At 43.0% G+C, this 19,007-nt stretch overlaps 1 protein-coding gene across 3 annotated transcripts in view; it reads right to left on the bottom strand.

The window, feature by feature from the left end:
* Positions 1-19,007, bottom strand: part of CRPPA (CDP-L-ribitol pyrophosphorylase A) — a 220,744-nt gene that overhangs the window by 138,770 nt on the left and 62,967 nt on the right. For all 3 annotated transcript variants that reach the window (XM_073676467.1, XM_073676466.1, XM_073676465.1), the window contains 2 exons: positions 16,349-16,453; positions 7,548-7,593 (listed from right to left, as the gene is read on the bottom strand). In XM_073676467.1, coding sequence (XP_073532568.1) covers positions 7,548-7,593; positions 16,349-16,453 — 151 coding nt within the window. The remainder of the gene's footprint in view (positions 1-7,547; positions 7,594-16,348; positions 16,454-19,007) is intronic.

Raw genomic sequence — 19,007 nt, 5'->3', positions numbered from 1 at the left:
TGGGTTATACAAATATTCAATTCAAGTGGGGCAAGGTCATTGTCTTCCTACAGGAAGTGGTGCAGAGTCATTGTCTTTTTACCAAAAGTGGTGCAGAGTCATTGTCTTTCTACCGAAAGTGGTGCAGGGTCATTGTCTTTCTAAAGGAAGTAGGGTAGGGTCATTGTCTTTCTTCAGGAAGTGGTTCAGGGTCAGTGTCTTCCTACAGGAAGTGGTGCAGGGTCATTGTCTTTCTACCGAAAGTGGTGCAGGGTCATTGTCTTTCTATAGGAAGTAGGGTAGGGTCATTGTCTTTCTACAGGAAGTAGGGTAGGGTCATTGTCTTTCTACAGGAAGTAGGGTAGGGTCATTGTCTTTCTACAGGAAGTAGGGTAGGGTCATTGTCTTTCTACAGGAAGTAGGGTAGGGTCATTGTCTTTCTACAGGAAGTAGGGTAGGGTCATTGTCTTTCTACAGGAAGTAGGGTAGGGTCATTGTCTTTCTACAGGAAGTAGGGTAGGGTCATTGTCTTTCTACAGGAAGTAGGGTAGGGTCATTGTATTTCTACAGGAAATGGGGCAGGGTCAGTGTCTTCCTACAGAAAGTGGGATGCGGCTTTATCTTCCTACAGAAAAAGGAGTGGATCTTTCTGTTGCTACAGGAAGTGGGGCAGGGTCAGTGTCTTCCTATAGGAAGTGGTGCAGAGTCATTGTCTTTCTACCGAAAGTGGTGCAGGGTCATTGTCTTTCTAAAGGAAGTAGGGTAGGGTCATTGTCTTTCTTCAGGAAGTGGTTCAGGGTCAGTGTCTTCCTACAGGAAGTGGTGCAGGGTCATTGTCTTCCTATAGGAAGTAGGGTAGGGTCATTGTCTTTCTACAGGAAGTAGGGTAGGGTCATGGTCTTTATTCAGGAAGTGGTGCAGGGTTAGTGTCTTCCTACAGGTAGTGGTGCAGGGTCATTGTCTTTCTACTGAAAGTGGTCCAGGGTCATTGTCTTTCTACATGAAGCAAGGTAGGGTCATTGTCTTTCTACAGGAAGTGGGGCAGGGTCAGTGTCTTACTACAGAAAGTGGGATGAGGCTTTATCTTCCTACAGAAAAAGGGGTGGATCTTTCTCTTGCTACAGGAAGTGGAGAGGGTCTTTCTTTTCCTAAAAGAATTGCAGTGGGTCTTTGTCTTTCTGCAGGAATTGGGGCAGATATTTGGGTGTGTGGGTGGGTCTTTCACTTGCTACAAAACGTAAACGTGGAGTGGGTCAATCTTTTCCTACAGGAAGTGGAGTGGATCTTTGTTTTCCTACAGAAAGCAGTTCAGGTATTTCCCTTCTTACAGGAAGTGGGGTGGGTCTTTACCTTGTTACAATGAGTGGGGAGGGTTTTTGTCTTCCTAAGGAAGTGGGGTCAAGTCTTTGCTTTCCTACAGAAAGTGAGGTGTGTCTTTGCCTTTCTACAGGAAGTTGGGCAGGATCTTTGTCTCTCAAGGAACTTAGGGCAGGTCTATGTCTCACAAAAGGAAGTGGGGCAGGTGTTTACCTCTACAGGAATTGGGAGCGGGGAGTTGTATTTCTATAGGAACTGGGAGCAGGTCTTTATCTCTGAGCTCATGCTATCCTACCTGTAAGATTACATACTGCATAACAGAGGTGGGTTTTCCGCTTGATACAGGCAGACAACTGGAGAATGGCATGCACCATGCAAGCGTGGATGTGAGGGAAAGGAAGTTCCAGCACATATAATACTGACAAAATGCTGGTGAAAAGGAACCGTCCACTGAAAAAAGTAAATATCTAGTTACAGAGCATGAGAATAGGACAGTTCCTGGATATATCAGATTGCTATGTGCACCAAAAGACGTTTTTTGGAGATAAGGGACAGTCATCCAGCTTTTTACTGATCCCACAAAAACAATGCGCACTCTTTTTCATTATTTGTACACCCCTGCCAGCTCCCAATGAATATCTTTCTGCTGCCCTCCATGTTACAATATATCACAACAGGAGGTCACTGCCATCTCTACCCTAATGGGAGGAGACCTGCAATGGACAACCATAATTGGGGAGAGCGGCAGTCTACTTTAGGAGCCACCTGTCGATGGTGAAGAGAGGACTGAAATCTTTATCAATGATGTGGGAGAAGCCACCCAATGGTACCAATAATGGTGGCATTTATGGGGAGACTGAACCACCCATACATTGTGAAGAACAATCCCCACACGACAGGGGTGGCTCCTGGTGACATTTAGGCACTTCTGGTGGTGTTGGGGGAGAGGCACATGATTTTGTGCTTCCTCCACTTTTGTGTGTGGTCAGATGGAAAGAGGGACATCACCTTTTGCTGTGGGGGGTGGTAGAGTGATTAAGGCCACTTCTCCCGGAAGCAGCATGGCTCAGCCATGATGAGAGCCGCACAGACATGAACCGATTGATGGCCACCGAAGACACCAAAAGTTGACCATTCAGGGAACCGATGCAACATTTTGAAATAAAACCAAATTGTAAAAATCATTTTAATCCAGAAATACATGTACTAAAATAAAAAAATACAATTACCAAGGGTTATTATTTATTCCCGTGCACTTCATCGGGCAGCAATGCCATCTCTGCGGCTGCGGTCTACGAGACCTCCTGGGAGAAACCTTTACGTGGCGGGACGTTGGCGTATGAAATGTTGATAGAATACAGTTTTTGGTGCTTTACACCCGAGGGGTTAAATTAAAGCCGGCGTGAAAGAGCTCCATGCGCCTAATCTGCTAACCAAATATGAAGGAGAATACCTTCCCCGATTGTATCCAGCTCCTCGCTGCTGTAGGTAAAAAAAATAGAATTATGTCGATCTTTCAAGCTCATAGCGAGTCAAGTAAGCATGAGAAGGAGCTGACGGGCCGATGACAAATGAACTGTCACTGGGCTCAATGCGCCTCTCTGACACCGGCTGTCACTCGGTGAACTCCACGTCTCCTCGCTGACTGTACCGCGTGCAGGGAAAGGTCACCCAACACTTATACAAACTTCCTCCACACTTCACACTCTTCCTCTACTGACATGTACCGACCTGCGCCAAAAACATCACATCTACCAGGAATATCTCAGCAAAAGCTTTAACCCTACAGGGAAATACTGGAAAATGAGGACCGGCAGGAAAAAGAACAGAACTTGGGTCCCTCTCCCCAACATGGGACTGTCACGGGTGTATCTAGTGTAACAGACAGTCGTTCTGGATCCGGCTGTAGAAGGTCACTGCGCTTGGCTTTGCAGACGCCTTCTTGATCCTTTCACTTCTGTAGTGTAGTGATATCCTTCTCCCTCTAGGACCTAGCAGTGACCTCCACCTTCTGCTAATTGACACACCCTTGCTGGATGTTTAAATACCTTCAGTCTCTCCAGAGAGTTGCCGGTGATAGCTCTATTTTTCTCTGTCTGCCTGAAGTATTAGTAGTCGGCTAGTGTCTTCTTGGAGTTCCCTTGGAGAATAGTTGGCGTGATCTCTCTGGTGTATTCTCAAGATAAGTGTATTCCCTTGTCTGTTTACCTGTTTGTCTTTAGTTGCAGTGAAGACTGACTAGTGCTCACCCTGTCCCCTCCCTACCTAGGGCCTATTGCTAGGGGCAGTCAGGGATTAGGTTTCCTGCTCTGCAACAGGTGCGGAACCAATTTAGGGGCATTAGGGGAGTCAGGATGATTGTCAGATCTGCCTAGGGGTCTCCACTCCCCCTTTCCCTAGTGTTTGGGCTTCCTACCCCACTTCCCTTTGTTGTGCAATGGTTCTTTCCTCACCTTGCGTGACAGGGACCCATCAGGAAGCAAGATCACCAACACACAATCTCCAACACCCAGGGGTTATAAGCCTCTTCGCCTACTCGCCTCTCCCCATTGAGAATACATGCCCGCCCGGCCTAAACAAGCATGAATATGTATGGGGAGGACGGGAAGAATAGCGGCTGGCTAAACAAGGAATATGGGCACAGACCTCTGAACCCCTTGTGTAGACAGAGTGTTAAAGGATCAAATTACTGCAGCCTGTCGTCACCACTAGAGGGAGTTGAAGAGCGCTCTGCATACGGCATAGATGGAATTAAAGGGGTAATGGCACAATTACAACATATCCTCTCCACAGAACAGATAAGTGTCCGATCTCTGGGAGTTCCACGGAAGGATACAAACAAGGTAATATCAAAGATTTTAGGTCACATGACAAATAAACCTACCATCTGTTGGCAAGAAGCAGAATTGTGAAGGCAGCTCTGCATGTGACTACACAGGCTGAGTCTCCATAAGGAAAACCAATACGTTCAAAGAAATAATTCAGAGATACCTCACCCGGCCAACAAAAATCATGCTCGGTACCGATGAGGTGAACCAACTCTGAAACAGTGCTGCCTACAGATGGGGTCTCTGGTTTGGTTGATATCCGTAGTCATGTCTCAATGTGTCAAACATTAAATAGCAGGAATCATGTCACAGCAGAATTGTGAATCCAGCTCTGGAGTGACTGGATTAGATAACATGATATATTGGCAGAAATGTGAATACAGCTCTGTAGTGACTTGTCTAGAAGACATAAAGTAATGGCAGAACTGTGCTGACAGCTCTGCGTCTGACTTAGTAAAAGATATGATGTAACAGCAGAACAGTGAATTCAGCTCTGGAGTGACTGGTTTAGAAGCCACCATGTAAGGCAGAATCGTGCTTACAGCTCTGAGTCTGAGTGAGTGCAAGATGTAATGAAACAGCTGAATTGAGAATGCAGCTCTGGGTGCACAGAATTAGAAGATATGATGTAACCGCAGAATTATAAATTTAGCTCTGAATGTAATTGGATTAGAAGATATGATGTGAATTGTGAATGCAGCTCAGAGTCTGAGAAGAAGAGATCCAACAGCAGAATTGTGAATGTAGCTCTGGATGTGACAAGAGAAGAAGATGTAACATGAAATCAGAAAAAAAATTAGTAACTTAAAAGAGATAACGAACCGAATAAAAATGTTATGTAACTGTGTGATGTTAAGTAAAACTAAGTTTGTGATCCATGTTGGCTAAGACTGAAAACCTCAAAAGAATCATGTTAAAAAAAAGCAACATAGAAAAAGCAGACCTACATTGATATTTAGATTAACAGCAAAGTAAAAGCAGGAATCATTCAGTATTCTACTTGTGAGTTGCAGGCAAAGGATAAAATATCAAAGTACAATAATCTCCTCCTTCAAGTAAAGGAAGCATCAAAGCATGAATAAAAAAACAGAGAAATGTAAAAGCACTAAAAGCATAAACCCCCCAGATGCAAAAAATATTTCGGAAGGGTTTAACAAAAAAATTCTAAAGTCTTCACAAATCCGGGAAATAACTGACAAATGTAAAAACAAAAGTCTGTCAAAGTGTAAAAGCGAACAAGACGCAGCCCTAGGACCTGACATTCCAGGTCACGGATTAGATGCACAACACACCAGTCAAAGCCAAACCACTGGAGACCAAGACTATAGGGGGCTGCAGCAGCAAGGAGAAAGCAAGAGCCAGAGGGAAAAGCAAGAGCCAGAGGGAAAAGCAAGAGCCAGAGGGAAAAGCAAGAGCCAGAGGGAAAAGCAAGAGCCAGAGGGAAAAGCAAGAGCCAGAGGGAAAAGGAAGTGCCAGAGGGAAAAGGAAGTGCCAGAGGGAAAAGGAAGTGCCAGAGGGAAAAGCAAGAGCCAGAGGGAAAAGCAAGAGCCAGAGGGAAAAGCAAGAGCCAGAGAGAAAAGGAAGAGCCAGAGAGAAAAGGAAGAGCCAGAGAGAAAAGGAAGAGCCAGAGGGAAAAGCAAGAGCCAGAGGGAAAAGCAAGAGCCAGAGGGAAAAGCAAGAGCCAGAGGGAAAAGCAAGAGCCAGAGGGAAAAGCAAGAGCCAGAGGGAAAAGCAAGAGCCAGAGGGAAAAGCAAGAGCCAGAGGGAAAAGCAAGAGCCAGAGGGAAAAGCAAGAGCCAGAGGGAAAAGCAAGAGCCAGAGGGAAAAGCAAGAGCCAGAGAGAAAAGCAAGGAGCAGAGGGAAAAGCAAGGAGCAGAGAGAAAAGCAAGAAGCAGAGGGAAAAGCAAGAGCCAGAGAGAAAAGCAAGGAGCAGAGGGAAAAGCAAGGAGCAGAGGGAAAAGCAAGGAGCAGAGGGAAAAGCAAGGAGCAGAGAGAAAAGGAAGAGCCAGAGAGAAAAGGAAGAGCCAGAGAGAAAAGGAAGAGCCAGAGAGAAAAGGAAGAGCCAGAGAGAAAAGGAAGAGCCAGAGAGAAAAGGAAGAGCCAGAGAGAAAAGGAAGAGCCAGAGAGAAAAGAAAGAGCCAGAGGGAAAAGCAAGACGCAGAGGGAAAAGCAAGACGCAGAGGGAAAAGCAAGACGCAGAGGGAAAAGCAAGACGCAGAGGGAAAAGCAAGACGCAGAGGGAAAAGCAAGACGCAGAGGGAAAAGCAAGACGCAGAGGGAAAAGCAAGACGCAGAGCGAAAAGCAAGACGCAGAGGGAAAAGCAAGACGCAGAGGGAAAAGCAAGACGCAGAGGGAAAAGCAAGACGCAGAGGGAAAAGCAAGACGCAGAGGGAAAAGCAAGAATACTGCCCCTATGTACAAGAATATAACTACTATAATACTGCTCCTATGTACAAGAATATAACTACTATAATACTGCCCCTATGTACAAGAATATAACTACTATAATACTGCCCCCTATGTACAAGAATATACCTACTATAATACTGCCCCCTATGTACAAGAATATAACTACTATAATACTGCCCCCTATGTACAAGAATATAACTACTATAATACTGCTCCTATGTACAAGAATATAACTACTATAATACTTCCCCCTATGTACAGGAATATAACTACTATAATACTGCCCCTATGTACAAGAATATAACTGCTATAATATTGCCCCTATGTACAAGAATATAACTACTATAATACTGCCCCCTATGTACAAGAATATAACTAGTATAATACTGCTCCTATGTACAAGAATATAACTACTATAATACTGCCCCCTATGTACAAGAATATAACTACTATAATACTGCTCCTATGTACAAGAATATAACTGCTATAATATTGCCCCTACGTACAAGAACTTATCTACTATAATACAGCCCCTATGTACAAGAATATAACTACTATAATACTGCTCCCTATGTACAAGAATATAACTACTATAATACTGCCCCCTATGTATAAGAATATAACTACAATAATACTGCCCCTATGTACAAGAATATAACTACTATAATACTGCCCATATGTACAAGAATATAACTACAATAATACTGCTCCTATGTACAAGAATATAACTACTATAATACTGCCCCTATGTACAAGAATATAACTACTATAATACTGCCCCTATGTACAAGAATATAACTACTATAATATTGCCCCTACGTACAAGAATATAACTACAATAATACTGCCCCTATGTACAAGAATATAACTACTATAATACTGCCCCTATGTACAAGAATATAACTACAATAATACTGCTCCCTATGTATTTATATAGCATATTCTCATGGGTCAGATTGATATATTAGAAGTCTGAAGCCCGTTGATAACCAGCAGTAAGTTACAGACACTTACCCTTAATGATCGATTCTGCCGCGTATAAATCCCGTTTATAGGTCACCTAGGAGACAAATAACCGGCATTAATTAAACGGAACAGGAATTATTAAAGTCAGTATTGCCCCACAGCAGCACCTTCTAATGTCAATGCCTTTTCCCAATGGTTATCTCCATGGGCTGTAAATCATTAAACAATGGAGCGACGAGTTACAATCATTCATTTCCAAAACCTTTTATTTGAGGAGCACTTATAACAGTGATGAAGAAGCAGCCGTGTTGTGGTGACGCGTTTGGTTCATTCTATGTACGAGATTCATAGGAGGCGTTATGTAACATTTCTATATATTATTATTTACTTACAGAATCTTAACAGTTATTTCTCGCTTTTCTAGTTTCACCTCTCGTCGTTACATTGAATGGGGATCTTAAAAATTGTTGCCAATGTAAAAAAAAAAAAGCCAAAAAGGGGTAAAAATTGTTTAAAAAATTAAAGAAAGTCTAGACACTTCACTGATTCCCCAGCAATTTTGTTCTTAGGACTACTGGGTCCCGGCGGGGTGGGCATTTCCTCAGTGTCAAGACAGAGAGCAGCAGGGACACAATGCGCGTCAGACCTGGAAAAGGAGAATTCTCATGTAAATTCTCACTTGTGATCATGATATCAGATATCACTGATGTCTCTTGTATAAGCGGGTGACAACCCCAAGTCTACTTAGCCTTATGTATTCCACTGCTGCCACTGAACCTCCTCCGGAGGAGTGGGCATTTCCTCAGTGTCAAGACAAAGAGCAGCAGGAACCCAGTGTGCGTCAGAACTGGAAAAGGAGAATTCTCACTTGTGATCAAGACATCGGATATCACTGATGTCTCTTGTATCAGGGGGGTGACAACCCCAAATCTTCTTAGTCTATGTATTCCGCTGCTGCCACTGAACCTCCGCCAGGCTGCTTACTGTAGATAATGTAGAGCCTCTAATTATCTAAGCCCCTCTCACTGGAGTTTGCACATTGCTTGTGACAGGCGACATGCTGCTGCGCAGGGCACAGTCTCCAGCCTCTCCTGTGCCTTAGATCTGCATCTGGGTCTGTTCAAAATTTGGAAAATTTGAAATTATCTATATCAATGTAACTCCACCCCTACGCAAAAGGCAAGGCATCATGGGACATCTATTTAACATATTAGATAGAATGTTAATTATTCTCTTTTCAAAAACTTACAAGTTAACATTGGGTAAATAGAAAACACTGTTTTGATGGTTTCAATGCAAATACCTTATCCATGAGGTGTTCATTTTTGTATCCACCCCTCTACCACCCTCTCTATCAGATATAATAACTAATAGACTTTAATTGACGGTGGCTATCAGTACTCCGGCACTTGGCTCTAAGCCCTGGCTAATGTCAAACATCACTTTTTTTGACTACTATAACCCTATGATCTATTTGGGGTTTGGTAAAGCAACCAATTCATGAAGATAAATTTGCATTTCTATTTCCCCAGGGTAAGTGTGGGCTGTCATGTGGACCTTAGAGGGCACTTACTGGGGAGACCCTGAATATACAACCCCCCTGTCTATTTACATTCTATGACGTTGAAGGTGTAAATATTACTGTCTATCACTTACACCCAGAGGTCAAATATCTGTACAGACCTAGTCTCACTCACCGCTGAGGGTTTGTTACTTTGTGCACTATTGACTTTTACAGGTCTCTACCGTACTAGGAGGCCCCTATGGAGTTGTGTACGTTTTGAGCTTTCCGGACACAAATCTCTGTTCAGTCCTAGTTTGTTACATTTTATCAGCAATGATACAATGTATCAGATTACATCAAAGTTGTCTGAATTGAATATAATTGTAACAAACTCTCAGCCGTGAAGTATAAAGGAGGAAATACACATAAATAAGAGTAAATTCTTGGCTGATCTGGGATTATAACCCCTAATCCCCGCTGTATCTCGCTCTGTTACTATGTATCTCTATGTATTACAGTCTGTGTGAGTCACGGCCACAATACACACGGGATCTACACGTAGCTGCACCACTATAAATGGTGGGATGGAAGGAGAACCTGGCAGGAAAAGCGCACTGACTAAGTGGCATGCTGCAGCTTGAGGTGCCATCTGCCATCACCCCAGACAAGAAAACTGGGGCAAATAAAGACACACCCCGTTACACAGCGCCAACCACTGAAGATTTATACTCCAGGACTTGGCAACACGTTGGATATATTCATAGAAATGAACTAAACTCGGTTTCTCTAAAACAGAGGGACAAATCCCCTGCGTAGACAGTCACATTATAATCTTCTGGCTGCCTGCAGTCACCACTAGGGGGAGCTCTCTGTATACTTTTTGTACGTTTTTTTTATAATTTGGCCAGGAAAGTAAAAAAGAGTAAACAGGAAGCAAGAGGTTAAATTACCATCCCCTGATCCACTGCCCGCATGTTTCCTAAGGAGCCTTATTCTGTGGTGCCATTAACACATGGAGCGGCAGAATAACGGCTGATCGGAGGAGCTGGCATCCTTATACCATGTGCTTGAGAAGTTTATGTTTATACACTTCTTTTTACTGTATAGAATAGAAAAGGACAATGTGACATTGCACATGGAGGAATACAGTGTATAATGGCAAATATGAGTGTCTCTCATTACAGGTCCCAACAAATACCTCTAATGGCAGGCTCCTATGTGATAGGAACAATGTCTAGACAGGGAAAATGAAAGAGTTAATGTCAGCATGTCCAGTGGTCTATGGCAGTGAAAAGGGTAATGATAAGATCACTGGTGATCTAGGGAAGTCAATGTCAGAATACCTGGTAACTGGATCTCTAGGGTGGTAAAAGGGTTATGTTAGGATTCCTGGTGAAGTAATCTTGGTAATCATGTAGCTCCCCCTAGTGGTGGATGCAGACAGAATCTTATCATGCACCTTTATATACAGGGAGCTCCCCCTAGTGGTGGCTGCAGACAGAATCTTATCATGTATCTCTGTATACAGGGAGCTCCCCCTAGTGGTGGATGCAGACAGAATCTTATCATGCACCTTTATATACAGGGAGCTCCCCCTAGTGGTGGCTGCAGACAGAATCTTATCATGTATCTCTGTATACAGGGAACTCCCCCTAGTGGTGGCTGCAGACAGAATCTTATCATGCATCTTTATATACAGGGAGCTCCTAATAGTGGTGGCTGCAGACAGGATCTTATCATGTATCTCTGTATACAGGGAGCTCCCCCTAGTGGTGGCTGCAGACAGAATCTTATCATGTATCTCTGTATACAGGGAGCTTCCCCTAGTGGTGGCTGCAGACAGATCTTATCATGTATCTCTGTATACAGGGAGCTCCCCCTAGTGGTGGCTGCAGACAGAATCTTATAATCTATCTCTGTATACAGGAAGCTCCCTCTAGTGGTGGCTGCAGACAGGATCTTATCATGTATCTCTGTATACAGGGAACTCCCTCTAGTGGTGGCTGCAGACAGGATCTTTTCATGTATCTCTGTATACAGGGAGCTCCCCCTAGTGGTGGCTGCAGACAGGATCTTATCATGTATCTCTGTATACAAGGAACTCCCTCTAGTGGTGGCTGCAGACAGAATCTTATCATATATCTCTGTATACAGGAAGCTCCCTCTAGTGGTGGCTGCAGACAGGATCTTATCATGTATCTCTGTATACAGGGAGCTCCCCCTAGTGGTGGCTGCAGACAGAATCTTATCATGTATCTCTGTATACAGGGAGCTCCCCCTAGTGGTGGCTGCAGACAGAATCTTATCATGTATCTCTGTATACAGGGTGATCCCCCTAGTGGTGGCAGATGATCTAGTGTGAATAAGGGCAACCATGAAATCCAACATGCCGATACTTTCTTCATAGAAATTAACTAAACTCGGTTTCTCTAAAACAGAGGGACAAATCCCTTGCGTAGACAGTCACATTATAATCTTCTGGCTGCCTGCAGTCACCACTAGGGGGAGCTCTCTGTATACTTTTTGTACGTTTTTTTTATAATTTGGCCAGGAAAGTAAAACAGAGTAAACAGGAAGCAAGAGGTTAAATTACCATCCCCTGATCCACTGCCCGCATGTTTCCTAAGGAGCCTTATTCTGTGGTGCCATTAACACATGGAGCGGCAGAATAACGGCTGATCGGAGGAGCTGGCATCCTTATACCATGTGCTTGAGAAGTTTATGTTTATACACTTCTTTTTACTGTATAGAATAGAAAAGGACAATGTGACATTGCACATGGAGGAATACAGTGTATAATGGCAAATATGAGTGTCTCTCATTACAGGTCCCAACAAATACCTCTAATGGCAGGCTCCTATGTGATAGGAACAATGTCTAGACAGGGAAAATGAAAGAGTTAATGTCAGCATGTCCAGTGGTCTATGGCAGTGAAAAGGGTAATGATAAGATCACTGGTGATCTAGGGAAGTCAATGTCAGAATACCTGGTAACTGGATCTCTAGGGTGGTAAAAGGGTTATGTTAGGATTCCTGGTGAAGTAATTTTGGTAATCATGTAGCTCCCCCTAGTGGTGGATGCAGACAGAATCTTATCATGCACCTTTATATACAGGGAGCTCCCCCTAGTGGTGGCTGCAGACAGAATCTTATCATGTATCTCTGTATACAGGGAGCTCCCCCTAGTGGTGGATGCAGACAGAATCTTATCATGCACCTTTATATACAGGGAGCTCCCCCTAGTGGTGGCTGCAGACAGAATCTTATCATGTATCTCTGTATACAGGGAACTCCCTCTAGTGGTGGCTGCAGACAGGATCTTTTCATGTGTCTCTGTATACAGGGAGCGCCCCCTAGTGGTGGCTGCAGACAGAATCTTATCATGTATCTCTGTAGACAGGGAGCTCCTCCCAGTGGTGGCTGCAGACAGGATCTTATCATGCATCTCTGTATACAGGGAGCTCCCCCTAGTGGTGTCTGCAGACAGAATCTTATCATGTATCTCTGTATACAAGGAACTCCCTCTAGTGGTGGCTGCAGACAGAATCTTATCATGCATCTTTATAAACAGGGAGCTCCTCCTAGTGGTGGCTGCAGACAGAATCTTATCATGTATCTCTGTATACAGGGAGCTCCCCCTAGTGGTGACTGCAGACAGAATCTTATCATGTATCTCTGTATACAGGGAGCTCCTCCCAGTGGTGGCTGCAGACAGGATCTTATCATGTATCTCTGTATACAGGGAGCTCCCCCTAGTGGTGGCTGCAGACAGAATCTTATCATGTATCTCTGTATACAGGGAGCTCCCCTAGTGGTGGCTGCAGACAGAATCTTATCATGTATCTCTGTATACAGGGAGCTCCCCCTAGTGGTGGCTGCAGACAGAATCTTATCATGTATCTCTGTATACAGGGAGCTCCCCCTAGTGGTGGCTGCAGACCGGATCTTATCATGTATCTCTGTATACAGGGACCCCCCCCTCTAGTGGTGGCTGCAGACAGAATCTTATCATGCATCTCTGTATACAGGGAGCTCCCCCTGGTGGTGACTGTAGACAGGATCTTATCATGTATCTCTGTATACAGGGAGCTCCCCCTAGTGGTGGCTGCAGACAGATCTTATCATGTATCTCTGTATATAGGGAGCTCCCCCTAGTGGTGGCTGCAGACAGAATCTTATCATGTACAGTACAGACCAAAAGTTTGGACACACCTTCTCATTTAAAGATTTTTCTGTATTTTCATGACTATGAAAATTGTACATTCACACTGAAGGCATCAAAACTATGAATTTACACATGTGGAATTCTATACTTAAAAAAGTGTGAAACAACTGAAAATATGTCTTATATTCTAGGTTCTTCAAAGTAGCCACCTTTTGCTTTGATGACTGCTTTGCACACTCTTGGCATTCTCTTGATGAGCTTCAAGAGGTAGTCACCGGAAATGGTTTTCACTTCACAGGTGTGCCCGGTCAGGTTTAATAAGTGGGATTTCTTGCCTTATAAATGGGGTTGGGACCATCAGTTGTGTTGTGCAGAAGTCTGGTGGATACACAGCTGATAGTCCTACTGAATAGACTGTTAGAATTTGTATTATGGCAAGAAAAAAGCAGCTAAGTAAAGAAAAATGGGTGTCCATCATTACTTTAAGAAATGAAGGTCAGTCAGTGCGAAAAATTGGGAAAACTTTGAAAGTGTCCCAAGTGCAGTTGCAAAAACCATCAAGCGCTACAAAGAAACTGGCTCACATGAGGACTGCCCCAGGAAAGGAAGACCAAGAGTCACCTCTGCTTCTGAGGATAAGTTTATCAGAGTTACCAGCCTCAGAAATCGCAGGTTAACCGCAGCTCAGATTAGAGACCAGGTCAATGCCACACAGAGTTCTAGCAGCAGACACATCTCTACAACAACTGTTAAGAGGAGACTTTGTGCAGCAGGCCTTCATGGTAAAATAGCTTCTAGGAAACCACTGCTAAGGACAGGCAACAAGCAGAAGAGACTTGTTTGGGCTAAAGAACACAAGGAATGGACAATTAGACCAGTGGAAGTCTGTGCTTTGGTCTGATGAGTCCAAATTTGAGATCTTTGGTTCCAACCACCGTGTCTTTGTGCGATGCAGAAAAGGTGAACGGATGGACTCTACATGCCTGGTTCCCACCGTGAAGCATGGAGGAGGAGGTGTGATGGTGTGGGGGTGCTTTGCTGGTGACACTGTTGGCAATTTATTCAAAATTGAAGACATACTGAACCAGCATGGCTACCACAGCATCTTGCAGCGGCATGCTATTCCATCCGGTTTGCGTTTAGTTGGACCATCATTTATTTTTCAACAGGACAATGACCCCAAGCACACCTCCAGGCTGTGTAAGGGCTATTTGCCCAAGAAGGAGAGTGCTGGGGGGCTACGCCAGATGACCTGGCCTCCACAGTCACCAGACCTGAACCCAATCGAGATGGTTTGGGGTGAGCTGGACCGCAGAGTGAAGGCAAAAGGGCCAACAAGTGCTAAGCATCTCTGGGAACTCCTTCAAGATTGTTGGAAGACCATTTCTGGTGACTACCTCTTGAAGCTTATCAAGAGAATGCCAAGTGTGCGCAAAGAAGTCATCAAAGCAAAAGGTGGCTAGTTTGAAGAACCTAGAATATAAGACATATTTTCAGTTGTTTCACACTTTTTTGTTAACTATATAATTCCACATAAAAATAACAAAAAAAAACCTGAAGGTCTGAACTGAAACATAAGTAGATGTGCATGCAAAATGTAAATGCATGTCCATAAGGGTTGCCGTGAAGTGGAGGGATGGCTTTCACATTATTTTGATCAAAATTATGTTAACTAAATACCCTTTATTATTTATCATTATTTTTGCACTGTGCGATTTTATACATTTACTTTCAGTTATTTGGGTATTTTTCTTGTCTTTTGTTTCTCTCTATATAATTCCACATGTGTTAATTCATAGGTTTGATGCCGTCAGTGTGAATGTACAATAATCATAGTCATGAAAATACAGAAAAATCTTTAAATGAGATGGTGTGTCCAAACTTTTGGTCTGTACTTTATCTCTGTATACAGGGAGCTTCCCCTAGTGGTGGCTGCAGACAGGATCTTATCATGTATCTCTGTATACAGGGAGTTCCCCCTAGTGGTGACTGCAGACAGAATCTTATCATGTATCTCTGTATACATGGAGCTCCCCCTAGTGGTGGCTGCAGACAGGATCTTATCATGTATCTCTGTATACAGGGAGCTCCCCCTAGTGGTGGCTGCAGACAGGATCTTATCATGTATCTCTGTATACAGGGAGCTCCCCCTAGTGGTGGCTGCAGACAGATCTGATCATGTATCTCTGTATACAGGGAGCGCCCCCTAGTGGTGGCTGCAGACAGATATTATCATGTATCTCTGTATACAGGGAGCTCCCCCTAGTGGTGGCTGCAGACAGGATCTTATCATGTATCTCTGTATACAGGGAGCTCCCCCTAGTGATGGCTGCAGACAGAATCTTATCATGTATCTCTGTATACAGGGAGCTCCCCCTAGTGGTGGCTGCAGACAGAATCTTATCATGTATCTCTGTATACAGGGTGATCCCCCTAGTGGTGGCAGATGATCTAGTGTGAATAAGGGCAACCATGAAATCCAACATGCCGATACTTTCTTTGCCGGTTGATAATCCGCTCCCAAAGTTATCTGGCAGCTGCTTATCTCTTTCCAACCTACATTGAATAATCATTGTGCATATGGTCCAAGTGGACATGTCTATTGGGGACTTGGTAAAGACGCGTAGCCAATATGCATAAAACTTCGGATGGTCTTGAAGGGCCATTGCTCTACATTTTGCAGCCTGATAACAGCACGTTGGTCACATATATGGATGTATCTAAAGTTATCATAAGTAGAGGTATGGGATACACATTAATAGCACACCATCATCAGAAATATTTCCAAATATCCATACTCCATCCCGTCTGTTTCAAAGTTCATTAACCCCATCACCCCCATCAAATAAACCATTTGACGTTGGGCTTCATCTAGTGAAGGAGTAGCTGGACAAAATGCACAGAAAACTTTCCTGAAGCGCTAGTTTCCAGATTCTGGCGGCGCCTCGGAGATTTGGCAAATGTTCCAGGAGTGTGGGAGGTCTTCACTTTTTTCCCCAGAGTGGACCCCCCCACCCCCCACCCCCCCATTACAATGTGTACAACCCTCCAGCCCAGGAGGGTGACACGGAAAGCAAGCTTGGCGGAGTTTGGGGGCCGGGTTACATAGTGTCAATGTCGCGGTCAAAGATTCCAAGTGTTACGTAAACTTTCACTGTCATGTAACGAGCGCCCTATTTACCTTCCACAGGTCGGGGGGTCCTTCCAGAAGTTTAGCCCTCGTCTTACTATAAGCCAAGGCCAAATGCAAGCATTCGGTGCCAAAATCCAGGTCATAGTCGGAGCACTGCAAGGGAGAGCAAACAAGTCAAACAATTAACAGTAATCCGCCCGTCTTCTGAGAACCTGCGCCATTTCTGTCTGGAAACAGTGAGCTGAGCAGACACCCACCCCCCAGGCTACAGAGACGCAGATTTACCTAAAGCTTCAACTTTACGAGGAGGTGAATGCCAGCGAGGTTTGCAGATTTTGGCAGCTTTGAGGCTGGGAGTTCACTGTTATTGATGGGTCGAGGTGAAGGGTTTGGCTGCTGCTTATATAGAGGTGTAAAACAATGAAAAACACCAGCACAATAGAAAACCTGACCTTGGCCCTTTCTCAGCAATCCAGTGATTAGTGAAGACATAGCAGAGCTGAGCTGGTGCAAAACCTCACCACTAATGATAACATCTGGGGCACCATTATCTATAAATCAGAAAATTATCTGTAACTATAAGTAAATGCAAAAAAGTATGTGGAGTGATGGTATCATGACATAGGGGGCAGTATTATAGTAGTTATATTCTTGTACATAGGAGCAGTATTATAGTAGTTATATTCTTGTACATAGGGGGCAGTATTATAGTAGTTATATTCTTGTACATAGGGGGCAGTATTATAGTAGTTATATTCTTGTACATAGGAGCAGTATTATAGTAGTTATATTCTTGTATATAGGAGCAGCATTATAGTAGTTATATTCTTGTACATAGGGGCAGTATTATAGTAGTTATATTCTTGTACATAGGGGGCAGTATTATAGTAGTTATATTCTTGTACATAGGGGGCAGTATTATAGTAGTTATATTCTTGTACATAGGGGCAGTATTATAGTAGTTATATTCTTGTACATAGGGGGCAGTATTATAGTAGTTATATTCTTGTACATAGGAGCAGTATTATAGTAGTTATATTCTTGTATATAGGAGCAGTATTATAGTAGTTATATTCTTGTACATAGGGGGCAGTATTATAGTAGTTATATTCTTGTACATAGGGGCAGTATTATAGTAGTTATATTCTTGTACATAGGAGCAGTCTTATAGTAGTTATATTCTTGTACATAGGGGCAGTATTATAGTAGTTATATTCTTGTACATAGGGGGCAGTATTATAGTAGTTATATTCTTGTACATAGGGGGCAGTATTATAGTAGTTATATTCTTGTACATAGGAGCAATATTATAGTAGTTATATTCTTGTATATAGGAGCAGTATTATAGTAGTTATATTCTTGTACAAAGGAGCAGTATTATAGTAGTTATATTCTTGTATATAGGAGCAGTATTATAGGAGTTATATTCTTGTACATAGGAGCAGTATTATAGTAGTTATATTCCTGTACATAGGGGCTGTATTATAGTAGTTATATTCTTGTACATAGGGAGCAGTATTATAGTAGTTATATTCTTGTACATAGGAGCAGTATTATAGTAGTTATATTCTTGTACATAGGAGCAGTATTATGGTAGTTATATTCTTGTACATAGGGGGCAGTATTATAGTAGTTATATTCTTGTATATAGGGGGCAGTATTATAGTAGTTACATTCTTGTACATAGGAGCAGTATTATAGTAGTTATATTCTTGTACATAGGGGGCAGTATTATAGTAGTTATATTCTTGTACATAGGAGCAGTATTATAGTAGTTATATTCTTGTACATAGGGGCAGTATTATAGTAGTTATATTCTTGTACATAGGGGGCAGTATTATAGTAGTTATATTCTTGTACATAGGAGCAGTATTATAGTAGTTATATTCTTTTACATAGGGGCAGTATTATAGTAGTTATATTCTTGCATTACACATCTAGTGAAATACATTACTGAATAAAGACACGTGTAATATTGATAGTCACCACCAGCAGGTTGAGATCTGAACTGTGACTACCATCCCGCCCATCTTAGAAATGTATAGGATGTTAGTGTTATCATTCCTTAGATAGTTGTATAGCAGGAAGAGTTCTCCAAATTTCTGTGTCTCTAGGACGAGTGATAGTTCCGCTTGTAGACAATTAAAGCCCTCATATTGTAGAAACTTTTCTTTTCATGGATGAGAGGAAGAGTGATCGGAAGCAGCCGGTCAGAGATTGAGGATCTGGGTGACTTGATTACTCCTAGGGTTATGATTTATCAGTAGGACACATTACAGGGACTGTATGACGGCATTTCTTACAATCCTTTGTCATTGATTGGCCTTCGCAGCCAAGTAACCTGAAATCAGTATGAAGGTTGTGGGTCCATCAGAGTTATGGTGACATATTTAAGTACTACGTCATCAAGGAAAACCAATTCAGGTAACAGAGGTACACGAAAATCTCTTTAATCTTGCATGAATAGGTCCTGAACAATGATGGTTGGACTCCGTGGTTTCCACCCATTACGGTCAGCGTGACTCCGCTCTGTGACACATTAGCGCTCTGCGGACTCTTTGTAATCTTGTTTCCGTTGATGAAACATTTCTCCACTTTCAAGCTTTAATGTTGATATGTCAACTCCGAGGTTCTTGTTTATGCTGCTCTGTATAGGAAGGAATTTTTTTTTTTTATCTGACAGCAAATTGCGTAACTGATGGGGGAA

The sequence above is a fragment of the Phyllobates terribilis genome, unplaced genomic scaffold (assembly GCF_046119375.1).
Source record: "Phyllobates terribilis strain yellow unplaced genomic scaffold, ASM4611937v1 Scaffold_4__5_contigs__length_816908805, whole genome shotgun sequence".
Taxonomy (NCBI): Eukaryota; Metazoa; Chordata; class Amphibia; order Anura; family Dendrobatidae; genus Phyllobates; species Phyllobates terribilis.
The sequence above is the reverse complement of the archived record's forward strand: the minus strand, read 5'-3'. Positions and strand labels throughout refer to the sequence as shown.